We start from the raw sequence: 27,350 nt of genomic DNA on the forward strand, positions 1-27,350 counted from the left end.
CTAGAGAGGCTGGAATCACATCACATTTCTAGCCCCACCGGACTGTTGGCAGGTGTGGGAAGAGCTGTTAATACACTCTGTCTTATAAAAGGAGGCTGGGTGGGGTTGCAGGGCTTCTAAGAGTAACATGGGAGGGAAACAGGGGACACGTTAGTCCCCAGCTCTGGATACTAAGCCCCTCACCACTTGGTAACAGGACGGGAGCATGTTCCTTTTGAATGAGAACTAAGCAAAGTCATTGTCCTTGTCATTTTTTAAGTTAGTTTGTTAACATAGTATCTTTTGAAAAAAGTTATTAATTAACCATAAATTGAACAATACATATTTTTAAAATTCAAATGACCCAGAAACATAGAGTCAATTTTTCCTCCATCCACCCCTTCCCAATCCCAGTAACCTATCCCTGAGAACACAGTTACATCACCTTCCTCAATGTTAACTCCCATTACCTTCTGATGTATGTTTCTGAATCATTTCTTTGTTTTCATAAATTCTCAGACACATGTAAATTTTTTCCAAAAAAAAAAAAGAGATGGGTTCATCCTGTACCTATTATTTCATAGCTGGCATTTTTTTTAATTAATTTAAATTAATCTTATCCTCTTTATTAATTTTTATGGAGATAAAGTTGACATAATATAAGCCCTTGGCATTTTCTAAAAACTTTGTTGATGCAGTGAGAAACTCTTAGGCTTTGAATTCAGACGGGCTTGTGTTTAAACCCCTGCTTCCCAGTTCCTACTCAGGTCACTTAACAAGGCACTGAGGTTCTCCAAGCGCACCCCTAACGGCTCAGGAGGTAAAGAATCCACCTGCAATGCAGGAGACCCAGGACATGAGGGTTTGATCCCTGGGTCGGGAAGATCCCCTGGAGAAGGAAATGGCAACCCACTCCAGCATTCTTGCCTGAAGAATCCCATGGACAGAGGAGCCTGGCGGGCTCCAGTCCATGGGGTCACAAAGAGTCGGACACGACTGAGCACACACACAACCCCCCAGTCCACTATTGACTGGACCAGTGTCCCAGGCTAATCACCCTTCCTAAGCCAGGATTCAAGAGACACTGGTCAGTCCTCTCTTAGACATAGCCAGAAGTTAGAGCAGGCAGGAAAACTGGTCTGGAGAGAAAGAAAATGCAGAAAAATCCAAAGAGAGGCAACAAGAGATCACAAGATCTTACAGTGAGAGGGAAGTGGGAAGAGGATCTCTGTCTTTATATCCAGTGGCTTTTTTGAAAAAATAATTTAATTTATTCTTTACCATGCTGGGTCTCTGCTGCAGTGGGGGCTACTCTCTAGGTGCGGCGTGCAGGCTTCTCATTGCAGTGCCTTCTCTTGTTGCAGAGCACAGGCTTTAGGACAAGTGGGCTCCGGCGTCGTGGCTCCCTGGCTCTGGCAGGCTCGATAGCGGTGGCTCGAGGGTTTAGCTGCTCCTCAGCACGTGGGGTCTTCCCAGATAAGAGACCGAACCCGTGTCTCCTGCATTGGCAGGTGAGTTATTTACCACTGAACCACCAGGGAAGCCCCTTGGGGGCTTTCTGATGCTTGATTTAATTTCTGATGAAGCAGGATCTGGGTTATGCCCATGGGTCCCACAATAGCAGCCAAAAGCCTACTCTTTGTGCGGAGAGCGGTGGTGGGGACGCCACTCCTCCAACAAAGGCTTGTAACTGAGGGCAGCCCAAGCAAGTGGCCTCAGTAATCCATCTCCTCGAAGTCATCCTCCCTGCCAGGGCCCTGGAGCGGGATTAGCAGAGACAGGCTCATTAATGAGGTCCTTTTTCTGGCGGCCTAAAGGCATGTGTTTTGTGGCTGCTCTTGCTAGCTGGGTTCCTGCCGTGCACAGACCTACAAACACACACCACGCTTCCCTTCTTTGAGCTTAAAAAGCAGTTGTTGTTTTCTTGAGCAAAAACCTATGAAAATTTCAGTTTTCATAGAACTAATTTCATAGAACTAAATTTCAAGAACCTATGAAATTAAACAAGGTTATGGCTATGGTTTTCCCAGTGGTCATGTATGGATGCGAGAGTTGGATGGTGAAGAAAGCTGAGCGTCGAAAAATTGATGCTTTTGAACTGTGGTGTTGGAGAAGACTCTTGAGAGTCCCTTGGACTGCAAGGAGATCCAACCAGTCCATTCTAAAGGAGATCAGTCCTGGGTGTTCTTTGGAAGGAATGATGCTAAAGCTGAAACTCCAATACTTTGGCCACCTCATGCGAAGAGTTGACTCATTGGAAAAGACTCTGATGCTGGGAGGGATGGGGGGCAGGAGGAGAAGGGGACGACAAAGGATGAGATGGCTGGATGGCATCACCAACTTGATGGAGGTGAGTTTGAGTGAACTCCGGGAGCTGGTGATGGACAGGGATGCCTGGCGTGCTGCGATTCATGGGGCCGCAAAGAGTCGGACACGACTGAGCGACTGAACTGAACTGAACTGAACTGATGCCCCTTACGCCCAGTTGCAGTGCTTCCCCTGGTTTTGCTTTCTTACGTTTACTCCTTTTGCTCCCTGGTGGCTCAAATGGGAAAGAATCTTCCTGCAATGCAGGAATATCCCCCGAAGAAGGGACTGGCAACCTGCTCCAGTATTCTTGCCTGGAGAATCCCATGGACGGAAGAGCCTGGCAGGCTATAGTCCAAGGGTTCATAGAGCTGGACACAACTGAGTGACTAATCCTAGGCTGGGGCCTCACCTCTGAGGGCAGCTTTCCTTCGATGAAAGTGACAGAGGTCTAAGTCCCGGGGGATCTGAGCACAGCTGCCAGCCCATCCCCCACCAGCCTCTGGGCCCAGAGTCTGATGGCCGCACCTCATCTGATCACAGCTCAAACATCCTGTCAGTTCCTGGTCATCTACGACAAAGATTAGAAAAGTACTCATTCATTTCTTTGGCCCTTTGGTCAATGTTATCAAAGTCTCAAGTGGTGAGTCAGCAGGAGGTGAGGCCCAACCCACTCAATGTTGTCCCTTCCTTGGGTTTGACAATTGGTTCAAGCTGCCATGCGTGAGTGCTGCATGCTAAGTCGCTTCAGTGTCCAACTCTCTGCAACCCCATGGACTGTAGCCCACCAGGCTCCTCTGTCCATGGGATTCTCCAGGCAAGAATACTGGAGTGGGTTGCCATTTTCCTCCTCCAGGGGATCTTTCTGACCCAGGAATCGAACCCTTGTCTCCTGAGGCTCCTGCATTGCAGGTGGATTTTTACCACTGAGTCATCAGGGAAGTCCTCAAGCCCCCATAGGATTTACCAACAAGGTGATACTGGTTACTTCCTGCCTCAGGTGACGCCTCCTGTGTGTCTGTAGGACAGTCTTCCGCAAGATGATCTTCCTCAACTTCTTTGACCAGCAGAACAGTCTAGGAAGGCTCCTAGGGCAATCTTCAGAGAGCCACTGTTTTTTGTTTGTTTGTTTTTAATAAGTAAAGAATTTTTTAAAGCCAGCTCTCTTTGTATTTTTTGGTTGCACCACCTAGCAGGCAGGTGGCTTAGATGGTAAAGAATCCACCTGCCAACGCAGGAGACCCAGGTTCGATCCCTGCATTGGGAAGATCCCCTAGAAGAGGAAATGGCAACCCATTCCAGGTATCTTGCCTGGAAAATCCCATGGACAGAGGAGCCTGGCGGGCTCTGGTCCACAGGGCTGCAAAGAGTCAAACACGATTAAGCATGTAACATAGATAGCAGGCAGGACCTTAGTTCCCTGACCAGGGATGGAACCTGCACTCCCTACAGGGGAAGCAAGTCTTAACCACTGGACTGCCAGGGAAGTCCCAGAACCACCATTCTTTATAGGATCTGGGCAGCCATTGGCTGTTTCAACTCCGGACATCCTTAGGAGCAAACACTCTGGGACAAACACAGCCAGAGAGGACAGGGACAAATGCGTGGAATTCTGGACTCACCACACTAGACCCAATCGGAGCCAGCATCCTGTCTTCCTAAGCTTCTAAGGGCACTTGGGTTTTCAGATTTGGTTTAGAACACAGCTTTCTAAAGGAGTTGTATCAATTTACACTTCCAACAACAGACTATGCGCGTTTTGATGGCTCACATTTTCCCCAACACGCAGTTTTGTCAACTCTTGTAACTTTACCTGTTCTAGAGGGTCGACAGTGGCATCTCACTGTGATTGTTCGTCTCCTTCCACTGAACTTAGAAAGGTGAACACCTTTTCCTGTGAACATTGGTCCTCTGTATATCCTTTGTCGGGGAGGCGGTGGAAGGTGCCTGTTCCAACAGCTGGATGACTTTCACCTTGGGTTGCCTATCTTTTTTCTCTTTTTTATTTGTAAGAATTTGTTAAATATTATGGATCTGAGCACTCTAAAAATAAGTATTACAACTATCTTCTCTCATTCTGTAATTTGCCTTTTCACTCTCTAAATAATGCTTTTTTTGATACACAAAACCTAATTTTAATATAGCTCAATTTATCAATCTTTCCTTTATGATTAGCACTTTCCATGTTGTATTAAAGAATTCTTTGTCTTCCCCCAAGGACATAAGGATATTCTCCTATGTAATCTTCTCAAAGCTTTACTGTTTTACCTTTCATATTAAGCATGTAATCTACTTGGAATTGATTTGTGTGTAGGCCCTGACACAGAGGTTAATTTTCTTTTCTTTTTAACACTAGGATACCCGGTTGACCTGGTGCTTCTCCAGTGGCTCAGACAGTAAAGAATCTGCCTGCAATGCAAGAGACAGGAATTCAGTCCCCGGGTCTGAAAGATCCCCTGAAGGAGGAAATGGCCACTGACTCCAGTATTCTTGTGTGCATGCTAAGTCACTTCAGTCATGTCCAACTCTTTGCAACCCCATGGACTGTAGCCTGCCAGGGGTCGCAAAGAGTCGGACACAACTGAGCGACTAAAAATGGTTTTTCCTACAATGAAAGTCGCTGAAAGTCGCTCAGTTGGCCCATTTTCATCGTGGGAAAAACCATTTTTACTCCACTTTTTTACACAGACATCTTTGTCATAAATAAAGACCCACATATGTGAGGGTCTGTTTCTGGGTTCTCAATTCTGAGATGTTTATCTTTTTTATCTTGTTCCAATTCCATGTTGCACCTGTTTTACTATTATTATTATTTATCATCATCATCATCATTGTTATCATTATCCCCATTTTACAAATGAGGAAACTGAGGCCCAGGGAGATTAAGTAACTTGCCCAAGTAGTTTATTAATACTAGTTAACCACAGAGTTGGACATGGAAAAGTCGTCTGGCTTTTCAGTCCATCCTCTCAATAAGTTTTACAGCTTCTTAAGCCAAATAGCTCAAATAGCATACATCAAAGTAGGCTTTGAGTGAAGTAGTGAAGCTAAGAATGCTGCAACTGCACAATGCGTTCAACTTAAAAGAAAAGGGTGGGCCCCTAGGGCTCCCAGCTCAGCCTGAAACTGAACCGCTGCTTCTTTCTCAGTCTGACCACTAGAGGGCGCGGGTCACTTAAACTCACTCCCTCCCTCTCTCCTGCTCCTGGTTACCTTTCAGTCCAGTTCAGCTTAGTCGCTCAGTCGTGTCCGACTCTTTGCGACCCCATGAATCGCAGCACGCCAGGCCTCCCTGTCCATCCCCGGCTCCCGGAGTTCACTCAGACTCACATCCATCGAGTCCGTGATGCCATCCAGCCATCTCATCCTCGGTCGTCCCCTTCTCCTCCTGCCCCCAATCCCTTCCAGCATCAGAGTCTTTTCCAATGAGTCAACGCTTCACATGGGGTGGCCAAAGTACTGGAGTTTCAGCTTTAGCATCAGTCCTTCCAAAGAAATCCCAGGGCTGATCTCCTTCAGAATGGACTGGTTGGCTCTCCTTGCAGTCCAAGGGACTCTCAAGAGTCTTCTCCAACACCACAGTTCAAAAGCATCAATTCTTCGACGCTCAGCTTTCTTCACAGTCCAACTCTCACATCCATACATGACCACAGGAGAAGCCATAGCCTTGACTAGATGGACCTTAGTCAGCAAAGTAATGTCCCTGCTTTTGAATATGCTATCTAGGTTGGTCAGAACTTTTCTTCCAAGGAGTAAGCGTCTTTTAATTTCATGGCTGCAGTCACCATCTGCAGTGATTTTGGAGCCCCCCAAAACAAAGTCTGACACTGTTTCCACTGTTTCTCCATCTATTTGCCATGAAGTGATGGGACCGGATGCCATGATCTTCGTTTTCTGAATGTTGAGCTTTTTAAGCCAACTTTTTCACTCTCCACTTTCACTTTCATCAAGAGGCTTTTTAGTTCCTCTTCACTTTCTGCCATAAGGATGGTGTCATCTGCATATCTGAGGTGATTGATATTTCTCTGGGCAATCTTGATTCCAGCTTGTGTTTCTTCCAGTCCAGCCTTTCTCATGATGTACTCTGCATATAAGTTAAATAAGCACAGTGACAATATACAGCCTTGACGTACTCCTTTTCCTATTTGGAACCAGTCTATTGTTCCATGTCCAGTTCTAACTGTTGCTTCCTGACCTGTATACAGATTTCTCAAGAGGCAGGTTAGGTGGTCTGGTATTCCCTTCTCTGAGAATTTGTCACAGTTTATTGTGATCCACACAGTCAAAGGCTTTGGTATAGTCAATAAAGCAGAGATAGATGTTTTTCTGGAACTCTCTTGCTTTTTCCATGATCCAGCAGATGTTGGCTATTTGATCTCTGGTTCCTCTGCCTTTTCTAAAACCAGCTTGAACATCAGGGAGTTCACAGTTCACGTATTGCTGAAGCCTGGCTTGGAGAATTTTGAGCATTACTTTACTAGCATGTGAGATGAATGCAATTGTGCGGTAGTTGGAGCATTCTTTGGCATTGCCTTTCTTTGGGATTGGAATGAAAACTGACCTTTTCCAGTCCTGCGGCCATAGCTGAGTTTTCCAAATTTGCTGGCATATTGAGTGCAGCACTTTCACAGCATCATCTTTCAGGATTTGAAACAGCTCAACTGGAATTCCATCACCTCCACTAGCTTTGTTCGTAGAGATGCTTTCTAAGGCCCACTTGACTTCACATTCCAAGATGTCTGGCTCTAGATGAGTGATAACACCATCGTGATTATCTGGGTTGTGAAGATCTTTTTTGTACAGTTCTTCCATGTATTCTTGCCACCTCTTCTTAATATCTTCTGCTTCTGTTAGGTCCATACCATTTCTGCGGATGCCTGCGACCGGCGCACTACGCGTGGGCGAGAGGAGCTACCCCATGTCCGAGGTCAGGGGCAGAAGCCGGGAGGACCCCATGCCCTAAGGGCAGCAGCGAAGAGGAGTTACCCCATGTCCAAGGTCAGGGACAGCAGCCTAGAGTGCCAGGCTGCGATGGCGCAGGAACGGCCGAGAGGAACTACCCCGCGTCTGAGGCCAGGGGCTGCCGGGAGGAGCCACCTCGCATCCGTCTGAGGTCGGGGCGGCAGCTGGGAGGAGCCACCCCACCCCCGAGGCCAGGGGGTGCTGCCGGGAGGAACAACCCCACGTCCAGGGAGCGGTGGCTGCGCAGGCACAGGACGGCCTAGAGGAGGTATCCCATGTTGAAGGTCAGGAAGGGAGGCAGTGAGGAGATACCCTTGGTCCAAGGTAAGGAGCAGTGGTTGTGCTTTGCTGGAGCAGCCGTGAAGAGATAACCCACGCCCAAGGTAAGAGAAACCCAAGTAAGATGGTAGGTGTTGCAAGAGGGCATCAGAGGGCAGAAACACTGAAACCATACTCACAGAAAACTAGTCAATCTAATCACACTAGGACCACAGCCTTGTCTAACTCAATGAAACCAAGCCATGCCCGCGGGGCAACCCAAGATGGGCGGGTCATGGTGGAGAGGTCTGACAGAATGTGGTCCACTGGAGAAGGGAATGGCAAACCACTTCAGTATTCTTGCCTTGAGAACCCCATGAACAGTATGAAAAGGCAAAATGATAGGATAGTGAAAGAGGAACTCCCCAGGTCAGTAGGTGCCCAACACACTACTGGAGATCAGTGGAGAAATAACTCCAGAAAGAATGAAGGGATGGAGCCAAAGCAAAAACAATACCCAGCTGTGGATGTGACTGGTGATAGAAGCAAGGTCTGATGCTGTAAAGAGCAATATTGCATAGGAACCTGGAATGTCAGGTCCTTGAATCAAGACAAATTGAAAGTGGTCAAACAAGAGAAGGCAAGAGTGAACATCGACATTCTAGGAATCAGCGAACTAAAATGGACTGAAATGGGTGAATTTAACTCAGATGACCATTATATCTACTACTGCGGGCAGGAATCCCTCAGAAGAAATGGAGTAGCCATCATGATCAACAAAAGAGTCCGAAATGCAGTACTTGGATGCAGTCTCAAAAACGACAGAATGATCTCTGTTCATTTCCAAGGTTACCTTTCAACCAACTGTCAAATAATACAAAGTGTAGTTCTTAGGGAATGTAAAAAACTGCCTAAGCCAATCTCCATGCAGGACTGCTACAAAAAGAGAAAACAGGACTCTGACCTGTTTATACTAAGCCCACTTAGTATAAAGTTCCTCCTTAAATCTCTTACTCTTTCTGACCTAAACTAGATTCTTCCGTTCTGCCCTTAGTGGAAACATGGGCTTCCCTGGTGGCTCAGACAATAAAGAATCCACCTGCAATGCAGGAGACCTGGGTTCAATCCCTGGGTTGGGAAGACCCCCTTGGAGAAGGGAATGAATACCCACTCCAGTATTCCAGCCTGGAGAATTCCATGGACAGAGGAGCCTGGCAGGCTACAGTCCACGAGGTTGCAAAGAATCGGACCCAACTGAGTGAGTTTCACTTTCTTTAGTGGAAACAAGGAGTAACCGTTTGGCATCCACATGGGAACTACTCTTCAGAGACGCTTGTAAATAGCAACGTGTTAATAAATAAAACAAGATGTATAACTCAGTTCTCTTTTATCTCGAAGATGTAATAACTCAAAAGTACATTTCACCTACTTAGCAATTTACAGACTTCTTTGGTCTCTTTCCAATTTCTCTATGTCCCTTTTGAACTGCAAAGTCCAAAAGTGGGCTTTGCACTCTGGTATTCCATCCAGTGCCAGATTTACGTCCTGATTCTTGGATATTATCCTGTTATTATACCCAAACAATATGCAATCATTCAATAAGATAATTCATCTTTATCAACTTGAAAATAAAAATAACAAACACAAAGACATGGCAATATGTTGTTGTTCAGTCACTAAGTCATGTCTGACTCTTTGTGACCCCATGGACTGCAGCACACCAGGCTTCTCTGTCCTTCACCATCTCCCAGAGTCTGCTCAAACTCATGTTCATTGAGTCAGTGATGCTGTCCAACCATCTCATCCTCTGCTGCCTCCTTCTCCTTCTGCCCTCAATCTTTCCCAGCATCAGGATCTTTTCCAATGAGCCGTCTCTTCACATCAGGTGGCCAAAGTATTGGAGCTTCAACTTCAGCCTCAATCCTGCCAATGAATATTCAGGGTTGATTTCCTTTAGGATTGGCTGGTTTGATCTCCTTGCTGTTCAAGGGACTCTCAAGAATCTTCTCCAGCACCACGGTTTGAAAACATCAGCTCTTTGGTGCTCAGCCTTATGAAACATGTTTAATATTTTGTTCAAAGATGCATGCAACATTGCACCTCTGCTTTGATTAAAGTTGCAGAACTCAGATGTTTATGGACAAAGTCTGGAAGGCTACATGAAGATAAAAACTAATTGATTTGTTTGGGGATTGATGGTGATGACTTCCCTTTTCATTATTGGTATAATTTTAAGGATTTTAAAAAACCGACTAAAATCTTTTATTCACTCAGCAGCTTATGGAGCACTCATTATGTGTAAAGACCCAGGGCATGGGTGTTGCAAGGAAAATAAAAGCAGACAGAGATCCTGGTGGTTAGAATAATAGTAGCTAGCTATTAGTAAATGCTTACTGTATCCTAATTATTGTATAGGTTAAGAAAGTGGGACACAGAGAGGTCAACTAGTTTACCTAAGATCACTCAGAGCAAAAGCAGAATCAGAATTTGAACACAGTCATTCCAAATGTGTAAGACCTTGGGGTTAACCACACTGCCTTTCATAATAACCTATAAGATAGAAAGAGCCATGGCACTGGAAAACAGTGCTCAATCTTAAAATCACAAAATGAGGAACAAGTTGATATCTTGTGCCTGCTTCCTAGGGAAAGATCATTTATAAGCTATCCTTGTCTGGAAAAAAAAAAAAATCCTGGATTCCAATTGACAGGAAGTACAGGATTAGAGACTGGTATGTTAAACGATTCTCAGAGATGCAGCCAATGAGAACAACCCAGAATGTGGGCTCTCTGCAGGGAAAATGACCCTATTTCCTCAACAAATAAACTGCCAAACTTGCAAGACATGTCAACTAAAAAAGAAAGAAAAAGAGAGAGATAAATGACGATCACCCAGGCACTCAGCAAACATTTATGCACCCACTACATGTCAGGTACCAAACTAAGTGCTGGGAATACACTGGTGAGCAAGATAAATGCAGTCCCTGCCCTCACAGAGCTCATGCTCTATAGAGAAAGCATCATGGGAGTTCAGAGGAGAAGAAGCAAATACCCATCTTTGAGGCTATAGGAAAGAACAATCTCCTTCCACTCTCTGTTCCACTCCTTGTGGAGGCAAAAGGGGCTAGAAGACAGGACACAAAGTCTCAAAAGAAAAGTAATGCTCAACTATGTCTCAATTTAAATATTATATAAATAAATATTTTTTTAAAAATAACAAAAGGTGGCATCTCATTATTCAGCAAGACTTTGGAGAGAAGATTTAAAAATAACTGGGCTAGACCATTAATGTTCCTGGCAACCTAAGATTCTAGTCCCTGTCTAACTTTTACTCAAATAATCCTTGAGCATTAAGTGCCAAGCACTGAGCTAGATCCTGGAAATATAGCTGTAAATGAGCCACAGTCCTTGCCCTCCAGGAGATTATAATCTAATGAGGCAGACAGATGAGAAATTCCAATATCATGTATAAGGCCAGTGATAAAAAGCACAGAGTGAGATGTGCTGTCTACACTGACAGCAAACAACCTCTACCCTGAACAGCGTTGTTTTGTTGTTGTTCAGTCGCTAAGGTGTGTCTGACTCTGCAACCCTAAGACTGTAGCCTACCAGGCTCCTCTGTCCAGGGATTTCCCCAGCAAGAATACTGGAGTGGGTTGCCATTTCCTTCTCCAGGGGATCTTCCCAGACCAGATATTGAACCCGTGTCTTCTGCATTGCCAAGTGGATTCTTTTTTACTAAGTCACCTGGGAAGCCCTGGTGAAGTCACACTGAGCAGAGACACAGGACAAACTGAAATTAGAATGGGGGTGGGGTGTGGTATGTGATCCAGGTTTGAGGGAACAGTTTGTACAAAGCCCTGACAATGAGAGAGCCTAGGACTGCAATAACACTGTGGTTTACAGAGCTGTTCCAAATAATGCTGCTAAATTGCTGGCTATATTGCTAAACTCCTTCATTTCTCATTCCCAAGTTCAGGAAGTGTTCTGAGCACAGGCACACCTAGGGCCAAATTGAGACAGATTCATTTGATGACCCCCAGAAGCAGAGGGCCCCACTTGTCAATCTCACACAGACTTCAGTTCAGTGCTTTGCATACAGAGGTACCACTGAGTCTACTAAACACAGAACAAAAGGAAAACATTCATCTGATGGCATCATTACTACCTCAAATCACATCCTCCACGTTTCCAGTCCCTACTTCCAACCCATCTGCTGCTGCACAGCAGGGCACCTCTCCACGCGTCAGTGTAAGGGTATTATCATGCTGCTTGGCTTAAAAGAGGCACTCAATAAATAGTGGCTGTAGTAAAATGTTGTAACGATGTAGAGTGAGGTAGGTGACGATGCTATCGATGACGATGATGACGTAGGGCAGCCATTTGTTCGTCCTGTTAAGTCACTTTTTGGAGTCACAGCAACCCCGCCAGCCCGCACAGCTTCAAGTAAGACGTCTGGGACCCACTGTCCCTCCAGACACCGTCCACGCCCAGACCTCCCTGGGAAGCGCCACTCACCGTCACCCCAACTCGTCCTAGGGCTGCTCTCCAGAGAGCCCACACATGGCGGGAACGTGAGGGGGCGGGGACAAACCGGGGCGCCTCAGAGCCAATCGCCCGGCGAGAGGCACTCAGCCAATAGCAGAGGCGCTCCAGGGTCGTGGGGCGGGGCCCCAGGGAGGAGCCGTGGCGTCATAGGTCACTGGGCGGGCCGGGGCCCAGGCCCGCGGCGCCTATGGGGGCGGGGCGGTGGCAGCCCCAGCAGTCAGGGCGGTGATGGCGGCGGCGGCAGCGGCGACTCCCTCAGCGGCGGCGGCGGCCCAGGCGCCCGCGCCCCGTGGGGACGGCGCCTCCTCAGTGCACTGGTTCCGCAAGGGGTTGCGGCTCCATGACAACCCGGCTCTGCTGGCGGCCGTGCGCGGGGCGCACTGCGTGCGTTGCGTTTACATCCTCGACCCTTGGTTCGCGGCCTCCTCCTCAGTCGGGATCAACCGATGGAGGTGAGGGGGGCCCCGGGGCGGGGGCGCGGTTCGTGGGCCCGGAGCACGCAGCCTGGCCTCTGGGGCACCCACCCTCAGAAGCGGAGGCTCTGGTCCCAGTCGCCTCTGCCGAAAGACCCCGACCTTAAGGAGGTGCAGCAGGGCGACGGAGCCAAGTGCCCGGAGGGGAGAAGCCGGGACCGGGGAAGCAGTGAGTCCCGGTAGTAACGGCCTGGGGTCGGGGGGTTAGTCTCAGAAGGGCTAGCCTCTGACACCGCGGGTCCGCACTGGGTGCTGCCCTCTTTGGTTGGTTCTCACGACGTTCCTGTGGGACAGATCATGATCCCCGTTGTACGGCTGAGACTCGAATCCTAGAGAGACAAGCTGACCTGCCCGAGGACTTGCAGCCAGTGAGAGGCAGAACAGGGACTCCAGTCTAGGCATGAACCTGGGGCGGGGTGGGGGTGGGGTGAGGACAGGGAGGGTTCCTGAATTGACAGCACAGCAGATGCCTGCGTTCTTCAAGTAAAGAGCGCATTGCCCAGCTCCTGAAGGTCATCTTTAAGCCCCGGGGTTTTTTTAATCCATTTTTTTCATCCATCCTGCCTTCGCTCCACCAAGATCATCCTGTCTCTGGGAGATGTCTAGAGACTCTGGCTTAGCATCAGATAAAGCAAAGTCCCAGGCTCAAGGGCATGTTCAGTTAGAGACACTTTGTCCTGAGCTAGAGAGCAGAGAACAGTGCTTAACCCACTTTGGAGAATTCCCTCAGCAGTTATGGACTCGCCAGGAAAAAAAAAAAAAAAAGGAACCAAAAATGTCCCCTCCTTTCTCTTCTTCTCTCAAGATTGATTTTAAAGCACGGATGAGCGATTGTGAATTAGACTTTTATCAACTGATGTACTGAGATAGGGAGCAGGAAAGCAGTGGTATCGAGGGCCCCTCTTTGATGACACCCAGGAGATGGAGTGGACAGGATCATGGGAAAAGATGAACAAACAGGCAGTGGATGTGCTTTCTCTCTACGCAGTGTTTGAAGCCAAGGGGTTCTGAGACACCGTGTTCCCATCTGTGTGCAACACGCCCTGCAGTAGTCCTCTGGTTTGTTTGCATTATTCTGGAGGATATTTGCTTGTGGCCTTGTTGCACAAGGGGCAGAGTTATTCCCGGGATACGCCAGCTCTCCACCATTCTTTCCTTTCCAAGGTGTGTGCCCTGCTAGGAGAGTGAGTGCCCCCCGCAGTGGGTCTATTCAGTGCCCCTTCCGCCCCACTTAATATAATATTGAGAGAACCACTACAAACAGTCCTGTGGAGAGCCTGCCCACACGGTTTTCAGCTGCTGTATTGCTCTGCCTCTGCTCCAGTTTCTATAGATAGGAGGCTGGGGTTGACAAACACTCTCAAATGACCTGCCATCCCTAGCATGGACTGAGTCTCAGACTCTGCCCCTCTCCCAGTGGCAGCGTGCCAGGCAGAGTAAATAGAATCCAGACTGCTCGCTGGTTGTATTGTCACGAAGGAGGTTCTTCTTTTATTAGGTTTTGGAGGACATTGCATAGGACTGCCTATACTTTTGTGGTAGTGGAGGTCACAGATCAATGACGAAAACTCTGTTGCTGATTAAACTCAGATGCTCGGGTCAAATCCTGAAGTCAGAGGCCATGCAAGAATGCAGATGTTAATGGAGCAATTATTTAATGAATGCCTAATATCTGCCAGGCACTGCTGCTAGGGACACAGCAGTGGACACACAGATGTGGTATCCAGAGCACCCGGAGCCTATGTTTTCGTGGCACAAGACAAGTAACCAGCCTTCCTTTAGTAGAATTGATGCCTTGAAATAAATAAAACTGGGGGACATACTAGAGCAGTGGTTCTTAACCTTGCGGCACACAGGAATCATTTAAGGACCTTTGAAAGATGCCTGGGTCCCCTTCTCTCCCAGTTCTATTTCATTGTTCTGGGTTATGGCCTGGGTACTAGGGTCTTTAAAGCTGACATGTGCAGCAAAGCCAGAGAAGCACTGGCCCGAGAACCCCAGCCTGACAACTTGGGATACGTGTTGCAGCTCATTGGCAAGAAGTGCGATTTGTTTTGGCAACACACGAGAGGTGAAGTCGCCCAAAGTAGATGGAATATGATCATTGCTCTTGGGTTTGGACACAGACGCATTCATACCACCCCCACCATACTCTGCTCCCAGGTTCAGCGTGAAGGCAGAACTGCAGGCGGTTTTGTGCATTTTGTTGGGGGTTGGGGGAGAGAGAGAGCCGGACGCACCTCTGCATAACTACAATAGGTGTAGTCTTCCAGTGGCTGTTTCTGGATCTGGAAGTGACCTGGGAGAACTGTGCCACAGCAGAACATTCTAGCTCTGCAAATACTTCAGTTGCTGCTTCTGAGAAGCCTCCGTGGAAAAGTGGGCTCCAGGCCTTCTGCCAGAGGCCAGGGGGCCACAATCTGTGTCTCTGTTATCCTCCTGCACTTCCTACACTGACTCCCACACTGCGTTCTTCAGCAGATAAATCAGATTAAAATAACCATGAAGGACACTTTCTAAGAGTCAAAATAGACAGAGAAACGCAGCCGAGAATATGTAGATTTATTAGCGTAGGAGAAGGGCTAGCGCACTCCTTGCCTTGGTGGCAGTGGGAAGTTTATGGCTCATGGTAGCATTTGAACCTCAGGACTTTTTTTTGTCAAGCACTAATTAGCAAAGCCCTGTTCCACTTTCCCCAGCCCTACTTGCCCCAAATTTACTGCATCTGGAAGGACGTACTGCAGTGAGAATCAAAAAAAAAAGGGGGGGCTGTGAACTGCTTCTAGATTCTAAAATAGGTGCTCCAAATAAGCCTCTGCATTTTTTGCTTTTTTAATTACCTTTCTCTCCCTACTACAACTGAGACAGGTGTTGGGCAACAGTTCATTCACCTCAGCCTTTATTTCTGTCATTTTCTCTGGCTCTGTGCTGCACCTGTCGGCAGGAACTTTGGGGACAGGAGGAGTTGGTAGAAATAAAATATCAGCTGAAATTGCTCAGTTAATAAAAGGTGACCCAGGATGCCTGGTAAGAACAACTCCCTTCCCACTGCTGGGAGCTAAACACGTGTGCACTGTCCATGTTGGGTGATTCTTGCCTGGAGCTTGGCCAGCAAGAAGGAGATTGCAAACTGTGGTCTGCTGGTAGGGAATTTGAGTTTCTCTGTACCCAGCAGAGTCATTTTTATTGTTCTACTGCTGAGAAAATGTTTCCATCTGCCCCAAAGGCGTGAAAACTTTGAACTTCATCTTTCTCTTTGAAGTTAGGGAAGAATAAATATATTTTTATCCAAGTGATACATAGAGATCCATCCCTGCTATGGACTGTGGGTTTGGGTTGTCCTTTTCCATTTGGCCTAAGCACTCTTAATTTTTTTTTTTTTTTAAATTGGAGTATAATGGCTTTACAATGTTGTGTTAGCTTCTGCTTACAACAGCATGAGTCAGCTATCTGTATACATATATCGCTTCCCTCTTGAGCCTCTCATACCCCGCTCCCATCCTGCCCTTCTCGGTCATCACAGGGCGCCAGGCTCGTCTCCCTGGGTTATATACAGCAGCTTCTCCCCAGCTATTTTATAGACAGCCCACGTCTATATATCAGTGCTACTCTCTCAGTTCGTCCCATTTCCAGGAGAAATTGTGTGTGTGTGTGCCCGTGCTCTCTCAGTCATATCCAACTCTTTGCAGCCCCATGAACCGTAAACTGCCAGGCTCCTCTGTCCATGGAATTTTTCAGGCAAGAATACTAGAGTGGGTTGCTATTTACTGCTCCAGGGGACCTTCCAGACCCAGGGATTGAACCCTCGGCTCTTGTGTCTCCTGCATTGGCAGCAGCTTCTTTACCACTGTATCACCCGGGCAGCCCTTAGGAGAAGTTAATTTCTATTAATGCCATATGCAGCCAGTTTGGGCCAGCCAACAGTTATCATCATTACAGTTAAATAACCTTGGCTTGAAACAGAGAGACTTGGTCAAGGGCGATCTGGACCCCAAAACAGAGTTCACTATCATTTTCCTTCCTCCTATTAATAACAAATAAACAAAAATATTTCTCAACACAGAATCTGCTGTCTCTGGAGAAGTCTTTGCCTTAAGATTTGCCTGTCTTGTTTTGAAAGGCTAGCTCCATGGAGTCCCTGAATTACTGTCCTCTTAGTATTTTTGGAAGTCCCAAGTTGGTTTCCTCCGCTGTGCTTCTGACTGCAGGGCACTTACATAATGCAGCTGAGCTGCACATGGCGTCTGATCCAAAGGGTGAGCATGAGCCGCTCACACAGGGCTGTGTGCTCTGAATGTCGGCCGTGTGAGCTCGGCTGGGAGCTGCCAAGGGTGAGCTGCTGCCCAAACACTGCCACCTCCAGTGCCCAGGCCAGTTTTCTCTGGAGTCGTCCCTCATTGGAGTAAAGAGAAACTGGCCACATGGAGAGGAGGGCTCTAGGGGAGCACAAAGGCCCAAGGTTCTCTGGTGAAAGAATGTGCCTGCCAACACCAGGGCGCTTTTGCCCAGCAGCAGCACTGCTCCACATTCCTTCTTGGCAGGCCTCTCGGGTGGTGCCCTAGCCACGGCTGCAGTTTCTCTGCTTGGAGGCTGGGGCTCCTGGAGGTCATTGTGAGACCTCACTTTCTAGAGAAACCCTCTGCAGGGCTTGACTGGGGGTTGGGGGAGTTGGAAGTAATAGCATTTCTAGAGGGCCAAAACCAGGATCTCAAAGAGAGGAACTTTAGTGAAAACAAACTAGAAGCCAAGGCAGGCAACTTGTCAATAGAAGCTAGAAGTCAAGTTCTGTTTTCTGGGACGGTGCTTCTGAAACGTTACTGTACAAAGCAATCACCAGGGGAGATTGCCACAAATGCATATTCTGTTTCTGGAGGTCTCGGAGGGAGCCTGAGGTCCTGCATTTTGGCAAGCTTCTGGGTGACTCACAACTGTTTTGATCCCCCTCGAGGAACAAGGATTTGGTAGCAAAGTGTTGGCCTCAGTGTTCAGGGGGTGAGTACTGGTTGAGAGGCATTGGAGCCTGGTGGTTACGAATGCAGACACCAAGCCACACTGTCCAGGTTTGAATTCTGGTTATTCGTTAGGTGAATGATGTTACACAAATTACTTAGTCTCTCTGTGCCTCAGTTTTCCTCAACTGTAAAATGAGAATTAAATGAGCTGATGTATGTAAAGCAGGTAGAATAAAACCTGTGCGTGCGTGCTCAGTCCTGTCTGACTCTGCAACTGCATGGACTGTACCCCACCAGGCTCCTCTGTCCATGGAATTCTCCAGGCAAGAACACTGGAGTGGTAGCCATTTCCTCCTCCAGGGAGAATAGTACCTGGTTCACTGTAAATGCTCATTAAATGTTAGTTACTGCTGTTACTATTACCATCGTTTGGTTGCTGAGTTCGGAGTCCTGCCTTCTGCTGCCTGCCTTGGCTGTAGACTTCTCTTGTCAGAAAAGGGTTCTCACTGGGTCATCTGTACTTCAGAGGTGCTGCAAGGAATCTCTCCTTTTGATCAATGAGGTCTAGAGTCTTCCCCGGTGGTCCAGTGGTTAAGAATCCACCTTGCAGAGCAAAGAACACACTGTGGGTCAATCCCTCGTTGGAGAACTAAGATCCCACATGCCATGGAGCAACGAAGTCCAGGGGCTACAGCACTGAGCTTGCTCTCTCTGGAGCCCACACACCACAACTAGAGGGTCCATGCACTGAAACAAAAGACGGTGCAGTGAAGATCGTGCGGCACCTAAGACCCCTTGCAGCCAAATAAATACATGAGGTCTAGAAATAGAGTCTACAGAAGGCAGCTGGAACCTCGCTTTCACGGGCATGCCAGTCCTGTTTGTAGCTTCAGAGTCCTGTTCAGCCTAGTGGACTGTGAAGGATGCGGGCCCCCAAGTGCAAGACAGGCACATTTCTGGGAGGTGCAGATGGAGGAGCCTCTGTCTAGAGGTTGTGAAGTCTGAAAGTCACCAGTTACCCCTAGGCATCCTGCAGGTGGCATGGAAGCAATCTCTCGTATTTCCCTCCTGAGAGGAGGCCAGCGCGAGTGCAGTGCAGTGCGTCACTGTCTCAGCTTTGCTTTTCTAAGGGTGTCAGTGCTCAAAAATAGAAATTCGCAGAGGCGGAGCTCTGGCTTTCAGCCTGTCAGTCTCCCATTGCAGCCTCTCAGAGAGTCCCTGCCTGCTCCTCAGCTAGCACAATGCTTCCGGCTGAGCCCAGGACTCAGCTCGTGCCGGAATGTGGATCTCTGGCATTCACTGCCTGGGAGTGTCATATCGAAGACGTCAGAGGCGGCGGGGGGGCCTGAGAACAGTCGATGCTTCTGTAAGGCTCCCACAGTCAAGGGACTGTGCTGTGCGGCGGAGGATACCCTGGGTTTCATTGTGCTCAAAGTAAACTCTAGTGACTCCCATTGTTGACAAGGCTGGGTGGGAGACCCCAGGGTAGGTAGCAGGAGGTGGCTGTGAACCAAGCTCACCTGCCAGGGCCTCTTTCCTGCAGAAGAGCAGGTCAGTAGATCACCTGGAGTTTGGTGTGTGTTCGTCATAACACAAGCTTACAAGAATCTCAGCCCCTGGAGCAGTGTCTGACCTGCCGCTAGAAGGCTTAAGGAAGAAAACATGGTTTGAGTCTGACCAACAGTGTCGGGTAGGAACCTGTCCCCAATAACTGGGATCTTCAGCAAATTTATTATCCTCTCTGTAGCTCATTTTCCTCATCTATAAAAAAGGGTAGTATTTTTCTTCAAAATGTGCTGAGAGAATTCAAAAGAAAACACGCTTAGAAAGCATCTCAGGCATATAATAGTACTGATAACATTAGTTGTCTCTAGAGAGGAGCATAAAATTCCCGGGGGTGCAGGAGAAGGAGACTTCTTTTACTGTGTACCCTTTTGTAACTTGAATTTTGAACCACATGAATAGTTAATCTGTTTAAACTGTTAGATGTCATAAAATGTATTGATGGGGACTTACCTGGTGGCCCAGCAGTAAGACTCCATGCTTCCAATGCAGGAGGCACAGATTTGATCCCTGGTCGGAGAAGTAAGATCCCATATGCCCCATGGTGAGCACCCCTCCCCCACCACCAAAAAAATATTGATGAATTTCTCAGAAAGGTGATCATGCCTAGCTGTTCAGTTCAGTTCAGTCACTCAGTCGTGTCCGACTCTTTGCGACCCCATGGACTGCAGCGCGCCAGGCCTGCCTGTCCATCACCAACTCCGAGTTTACTCAAACTCATGTCCATTGAGTCAGTAATACCATCCAACCATCTCATCCTCTGTCATCCCCTTCTCCTCCCACTTTCAATCTTTCCAGCATCAGGGTCTTTTCCAATGAGTCAGTTCTTTGCATCAGGTGGCCAAACTATTGGAATTTCAACTTCAATATCAGTCCTTTCAATGAATATTCAGTACTGATTTCCTTTAGGATGGACTGGTTGGATCTCCTTGCAGTCCAAGGGACTCTCAAGAACCTTCTCCAACACCACCAAAAGCATCAATTCTTCGGCACTCAGCTTTCTTTATAGTCCAACTCTCACATCCATACATGACCACTGGAAAAATCATAGCCTTAACTAGACAGAGCTTTGTTGGCAAAATAATGTCTCTGCTTTTTAATATGCTGTCTAGGTTGGTCATAACTTTTCTTCCAAGGAGTAAGTGTCTTTTAATTTCATGGCTGCAGTGATTTTGGAGCCCCCAAAAATAAAGTCTGTCACCGTTTCCACTGTTCCCCCATCTATTTGCCATGAAGTGATGGGACCAGATGCCATGATCTTCATTTTCTGAATGTTGAGCTTTAAGCCAACTTCTTCACTCTCCTCTTTCACTTTCATCAAGAGGCTCTTTATTTCTTCTTTGCTTTCTGCCATGGGTGGTGTCATTTGCATATCTGAAGTTGTTGATATTTCTCTTGAATCCAGCTTGTGCTTCATCTAGCCCCGCATTTCTCATGATGTACTCTGCATATAAGTTAAATAAGCAGGGTGACAATATACAGCCTTGACGTACTCCTTTCCCCATTTGGAACAAATCTGTTGTTCCATGTCCAGTTCTAACTGTTGCTTCCTGACCTGCATACAGATTTCTCAAGAGGCAGGTCAGGTGGTCTGGTATTCCCATCTCTTTCAGAATTTTCCACAGTTTATTGTGATCCACACAGTCAAAGGCCTTGGCATAGTCAATAAAGCAGAAATAGATGTTTTTCTGGAACTCTCTTGCTTTTTCCATGATCCAGTGGATGTTGGCAGTTTGATCTCTGGTTCCTCTGCCTTTTCTAAAACCAACTTGAACATCTGGACGTTCACAGTTCACGTACTGTTGAAGCCTGGCTTGGAGAATTTTGAGCATTATTTTGCTAGCATGTGAGATGAGTTCATTTGTGCGGTAATTTGAGCATTCTTTGGCATTGCCTTTCTTTGGAATTGGAATGAAAACTGACCTTTTCCAGTCCTGTGGCCACTGCTGAGTTTTCCAAATTTGCTGGCATATTGAGTGCAATACTTTCATAGCATCATCTTTCAGGATTTGAAATAGCTCAACTGGAATTCCATCACCTTCAGTAGCTTTATTCGTAGTGATGCTTTCTAAGGCCCACTTGACTTCACATTCCAGGATGTCTGTTTCTAGGTGAGTGATCACACCATCGTGATTATCTGGGTTGTGAAGATCTTTTTAGTATAGTTCTTCTGTGTATTCTTGCCACCTCTTCTTAATATCTTCTGCTTCTGTTAGGTCCATACCTTTTTTGTCCTTTATTGAGCCCATCTTTGCATGAAATGTTCCTGTGGTATCTCTCATTTTCTTGAAGAGATCTCAAGTCTTTCCCATTCTGTTGTTTTTCTCTGTTTCTTTGCATTGATCGCTGAGGAAGGCTTTCTTATCTCTCCTTGCTAGTATTTGGAACTCTGCATTCAGATGAGTATATCTTTCCTTTTCTCCTTTGCCTAGCTGTGCAGGTAATACATTTTTGTGGTCCTGTAAAGTAAACAGACCCTGAAAGCTCTCAGGCAGTGGTCGTTTCCTGTCCCTATCCCACGTTGATCCAGCCCTCAGGCCAGGTGGCTTGTGTTTCTGGAGTCCCACACCCATGGATGCATGGGAGGGAATCCTCCAGACACATACCTTCTCCCTCTTGGGATGAGAACTTGATGGCCAGGGCCCTGGAGAGGCCTGAGGAAGGGGCTACCTGCCAAATGAAACGCTGGGGACCCAGCCCAGGCCATAGGGCCGTATCAGGAGACACCCACACAGACCAGAGCGTGAGTGCGGAAAGACAGGGAATCTGTCGGACCAGGGTGGATGAGACCTTCCAGGGCAACTGCAGTCTCGTTCCTTTGCTGATGGGACCTCTGCCTACATACCACAGGACTGCCCTTGCTTCTCAGATGGCTCCCCCATCTCTTCTCCCTTGTGCTTCTCACAGCCCCCTAGTGATGGGCAGATAGTTACACCCAGGGCCTGAGGCCAAGAGGGAGTAAGCGACTTGCCTCTGATCGCGAGGAGTGGCTCGAGTAGGAGCAGCTCACACTCCCCCAGGTTCCTCTCTTCCCGGGTCTGTACTGAATGCTCTTCTGCATTATTTGGTTTTCTTGCCTTAGCAATTCTGTGCGATGGGTACTAACACCAACTGTGTATGACAGATTAGGGGGGAAGAAGCTAAAGGGGTTAAGTAATTACCTAAAGCCACGCAGCTAGTAATGGCAAAGGCAGGATTCAGCGGAGGTGGCCCTGACCCCCCACCACATCACGCCTGGACAAGAACCCAGGAGAACTGTGCTACTGGTTTGGCATAAACAAGGTTCTCGCCGCTTTGTTGGGAAGGAGTGGCTGTTTGTTATGTTACCACCAACAAGGACTCCGTGGCTTCTGCAGGTTCCTGCTTCAGTCTCTGGAAGATTTGGACAGAAGCTTAAGGAAACTGAACTCCCGCCTCTTTGTGGTCCGCGGCCAGCCAGCTGACGTGTTTCCGAGGCTGTTCAAGGTACGTGCGCAGAGTGCGGGGCAAGACGGTGGGCGCCTGCTCCCCGCGGACTGAATGAAACGACTTTCGGACTGAGGAAGTGGAGACAGTCAGGGCCGGGCTGACCACTGCTGCTAGGGAAGCTGGGAGTGGATGGAGCTGGTCAGCTGCCCACAGAATGGAAACTGTGTTAAGGAAAACATCAGGGAATCTGGTGTCTTGCTGGAAAGTTCCCAGCTCAGTTCAGACATGGGATGTAATGACTTATTTCACCCCAGACAACCCTGGCTCCCTTAACTATTTTCCTGGTTCAAGCCAGCAAGGTTTATTAGGGCTCTTCTTGCGCCAGGAGTTTGAGGGTGAGGTTTCCTGTTTATCTAGGGGCATTTCCCCTCTTGCTTTGCTCCTTTTATTGGGAAAAAAAAAATCAGCCTCTTTAAGGAAGTGTCCCTACTTCCTCTGTAAATGATTGACAAAATCTTCATTTCAGTACCACATAGGCCTCTGGTTGCTGTATCAGGTAGCCAGCCCAGTTTCCCCACAAACTCTTTATAATACACATTTTTTAAGACCCAAACGGGTCTTAAAAAGACAGAAGTGCTCATGAACAGAGGGCTCTAGGACATCAGCACACAATTGTTTCTATGCCTCTCTGCACCCTGCTTCCTTTCCTGTTCTTCCTGGAGGGAAAAGACAAGAGGAAAGACTGAATGTCAAGGCAGGCAGCTGAGTAAATACTTCGGCATTCACTTCACCTCCCCACCTCCCCACACCCCCACACACAGACACACATGCACAAATCACACAGTGCTGGTAAGAGCCAGCATTCACTGAGGGCTGACTGTGAGTCAAGCGCTGTTCTCAGTACGTGCTCTATGAACATTAATGCCTGTACTCCTTGCCACTGCCCTCAGAGGTAGGTGCTGCTGTCCCTGTCCTGCAGACAGGGAAGCAATAGTTTGACCATGCCTGCGAAGCTCAGAGCAGCAGTCTGGGACCTGAGCCCAGGCTGTGAGCCCGGAGTTGTGTTCGTGACCACCATACCATTAAACACACAGGCCTCTCTTCTCCTGCTGCATTGCCCCACCTCCCAGCACCTCTGAGGCCAGCCCACTAATAGCCCAGAGATACAGACCGAGCGCCATTCTCTGTATATTATTAAGCTTCTGCTACGTGCGCGGCCCCATCCTGGGTCCTAGGATGATGGAGACTGAGGCGACACGATCACTGCTCCCAGTACTCATACTCCAATGGAGGAAACTAGCGAGTAGTGGGCAGCTTCCCTGCCATATGGTAACTGCTGTGATGGAAAACGGGCAGGTGCCAGAGAATCTTTCTGAAGAGGGCCAAGGAGGCTTCTTGGAGAAGGTGTTATCTAATAGTAACCCTTTATTATTATTCATAGTTCATAATAGTGTGAACTGCTAAGCAGAATACTTGGCTCCTAGTAAGCGCCCAATAAATGTTTAGTGCCAACCTTAACCTTGGACGAGAGATAAGCAGCTCTGCGCAGGACCCAGAGGCAGCAGGGCCGAGTCGAGGCCGGACTGGCGTGTGCATGGCCAGGACACTCGCCCCAAGGGCTCAGGGTTTTCAGGGACCGTGGCCAGAGACCTGGGCTGGAACGTGGTTCCCTCCTGCTAGCTGCATGCTCTAGGGCTTTCTGTGGGCTCCAGAAAGGGGGCAGCCTTTCACGGGGCCACTTTCTCCCAGGTTTGCTAGGAAATACAGAGATTTCTACCAGACATGACTAAAGACCTGGAAAAGAATCCCCTTCTTTTAAAATATGTGGCCCCTCTGCTCTGATTTCTCTGACCTCTGGGCCAAGGGCAGCTGCTCCTTTCCCAGCTGTCTTGAGAGCTGGAGCCTACTAGCTCTGTTTGCTACTGGCCACAGGAGTGTTGCCATGGAAACCATGAGGACACTTCTCATAGCACAAGTCTGCCAAGAAAACTAGGCCAGAAGTTTGCAGGGCCCCAAGGAGCTCTGGGAAAGGCTGCTGAGCAGGCGGGAGGTGGCGATCCTCTGCCTGTTTCTGGGACGGGGCTCCCCTGGGAGCGTGTATTTATAGCCTCCTGCTGTATTCTTCTCCCACAAGGACACTGGTGGCGCCCAGAGCTGCCCACCTCTCTCCTGATGCCACAGGGACCACCAGCCTCGGGCTCCACTGGTGAGGGCTGTTGGCCTCTCCTCAGGGGCCTGCCCTCCTCAAACCTCGTGGCCCTCAGATGGTTGGCTTTCTGGTGCAAGTCGTTGTCCGCAGTTTGTTCTGACGGGTCTCCCCACGTGCTTGGTTTCCTCTTGGCAGGGAGCTGAGTGCCCGCCCGGCTTCCTTCTCCCCAGCAGTGGTGAGCATTACAGATTCTCTCCCCCACAGGAATGGGGGGTGACCCGCCTGACCTTTGAGTATGACTCTGAACCCTTTGGGAAAGAACGGGACGCAGCCATCATGAAGATGGCCAAGGAGGCTGGTGTGGAGGTGGTCACCGAGAACTCGCATACTCTCTATGACCTGGACAAGTAAGAGACGGGTCCCAGGGCTCAGCTTGCCCGTTGTGGGAGTTGGTGGTTTGGGGCCCTGCTGAGCAGAACTCAGGGAGGTTTAGCAGTAGGGCCCCGTGCCATATGGGGCCTGGCGTTTTCTCGGAGCCGGGGGAGAACAGCTCAGAGTGGGGGCCCGTAGAGCTTACCCGATTTGGGTGCAGAGGCTCATTAGGCCCGAGAGACGCAAGCAGGGTGTCCATAGCTCCTCACACGCTCCAGGCCCACCCACCCCACATACTCCTGCTTCCATCCTGCTGCTCAGAAACTGCCCTCTGACCCCAGTGGGGCCCTGTCTGTGGCCCCTCCCTGTAGATCTCTGGTCTCGCAGGCACAGCTTCTGTCCCCCAGCTGCGTTCCCTGGGCTCCCCTCGCTCTTGGGTTTCCAGGTCTCGCATTTAGATGTTGCCTCGGAGGCTTGAGAGATCGCTGCGGGGCCCTGTGCTTTCAGAGAGGCCAGGAGGAAACCCCCTCCTCCCCTTCCTTCCCTGCAGGGCTGTCCCTCTTGGGCTGCTGTCGCCACCACAGCTCCCCGCCGGCCTCCCCCAGACCCCGCCTCCCCCAGACCGGTGGTGGCTGCTGGGAGGCTGGGTCACACAACTCTGCATGTGAGCTGGGCTCCCGGGGGGAGGCGCTGGGTGTGGAGCGCCTCCTTCCGCCACGTGCTGGAGGAGGCGGCGGCGGGAGGCACTGCCGGGCAGCAGCCAACCTTCTGCCTCCGCTAACGGAGGGGAGGAGAGAGGACCTGAGAGATGGACTCGCCGGCAAGTCCGGGCTTGCTGTCAGCTGCTGCTTGGCCAACAGCAGCCCCAGGAGTCTGGCTCCCGCCCGTCCGAAGTCATCCTTACATAAACAGCCTCAATGCGCCTCTAAACACTCCTAGTTTTTCTTCTTACCTGAGTGCAGCTGTGTTTTTGTAAACTGCAAAAAACCCTTTAAGGTTGAGTTATGACTATGAACCCCGAGCCTCTGATTTAGGGAGGGACAGGCTGTTCCCCACCTCTCCGTTCTAGTAACTAGGGCCCAAGGAGAGAATGAATTTCCAACCAAGGAACCCGTTTGCAGCTCTTATCAAAGAACTTCCTGGAGGCTTATGCTGGGGTAGAGACAGTCCACAGGGCGCCCTGTGGCTTGGACAGGCAGGCCAAGGACCGTGAAGGCCAGTGGGGACTTTTCTGTGACAGGAGAGATATGGTCAGTCTCTGTCTTTAGGCGGCTCCACACCAGCACCAGGGAACCTGGAACTGAGGCCCAGCTTTGGCCCTGACTTGCTCCATTACCCGAGGCATCTGCTCCAGCAGTCTGGGCTTCATTTCCCTCTCAGTAACATGGAGACGTAGCCTCCCTTGCCCCCTCCTTTCTCCCTAGGGGTGGGACTCAGAGCGGATGAGGAAGGCCACCCTCCAAGCCTGCGCAGTCTGGGCTCTTTTCTGGGAGGGCAGGGACCTGAGATGAAGGGCCTCGTGAGTGACGGCAGGCGTCTTTGGGATTCCCAGGATCATTGAGCTGAATGGGCAGAAGCCGCCCCTTACCTACAAGCGCTTTCAGGCCATCATCAGCCGCATGGAGCTGCCCAGGAAGCCCGTGGGCTCCGTGACCAGCCAGCAGATGGAGGGCTGCCAGGCCGAGATCCAGGAGAGCCACGATGAGACCTACGGCGTGCCCTCCCTGGAGGAGCTGGGTGCGTACTCCTGCCCCAGCCCCTCACACTGTCACCTCCTTTTTCGTGTTTTTTTTTTTTTAAACCAGCTTACTTTTTTTTTTCTTTTTTTTGTCAAAGTGATGCATGTCATTGTGGACACTTTGGAAAATACAGAGAGATGAAAGTGGAAATAGCTGTCACAGTTACCTACCGCTGATCATTTTACAGCAGTCCTTCTGGTCTTTTTTCCTGTTCATAGTCACATGTTCAGCTTCTGTTTCTAGTTCATGACTAATTTTATACTTTTACCTCTCAGACGATATAGACATAGCCTGGTGTTGGCATCAGTGGGCTTCTCAATACCGACATAACTGGTATTGCTTCTGATGAAAGGGGCTATGTCAGCCTCTCTCCCCTTCCCCACCTATCACACATTTTTTTTTAAATCTGAATGAAGTTAGCCTTTCTCACCTAAAAACCACAGCTGTAGCCAGCTAACCTGCCAGGGCCAGCCATATAATATTGTTCTCACCTGCCTATGATGAGACATGGCTGAGATGAGGGAGGCAAGGGAAAGGAGAGAAGAGGTCACCGTGGGAAGAAAACCTGCATGACTTAGAGAACATCACTGAGGAAACATTAAGGATTATCTCAGTGACTTGCCTGATAGCTCAGACGGTAA

The 27,350-nt window shown here is 48.8% G+C and overlaps 1 protein-coding gene across 1 annotated transcript in view; it reads left to right on the plus strand.

The window, feature by feature from the left end:
- The first annotated feature begins 12,281 nt into the window (after positions 1-12,281).
- CRY2 (cryptochrome circadian regulator 2) overlaps positions 12,282-27,350 on the plus strand; it is a 34,867-nt gene continuing 19,798 nt past the window's right edge. Inside the window, exons 1-4 of the mRNA XM_068989335.1 lie at positions 12,282-12,505; positions 22,398-22,506; positions 24,863-25,005; positions 26,523-26,707. Coding sequence (XP_068845436.1) covers positions 12,282-12,505; positions 22,398-22,506; positions 24,863-25,005; positions 26,523-26,707 — 661 coding nt within the window. The remainder of the gene's footprint in view (positions 12,506-22,397; positions 22,507-24,862; positions 25,006-26,522; positions 26,708-27,350) is intronic.

Source organism: Capricornis sumatraensis, chromosome 16, assembly GCF_032405125.1.
Source record: "Capricornis sumatraensis isolate serow.1 chromosome 16, serow.2, whole genome shotgun sequence".
Classification (NCBI taxonomy): domain Eukaryota; kingdom Metazoa; phylum Chordata; class Mammalia; order Artiodactyla; family Bovidae; genus Capricornis; species Capricornis sumatraensis.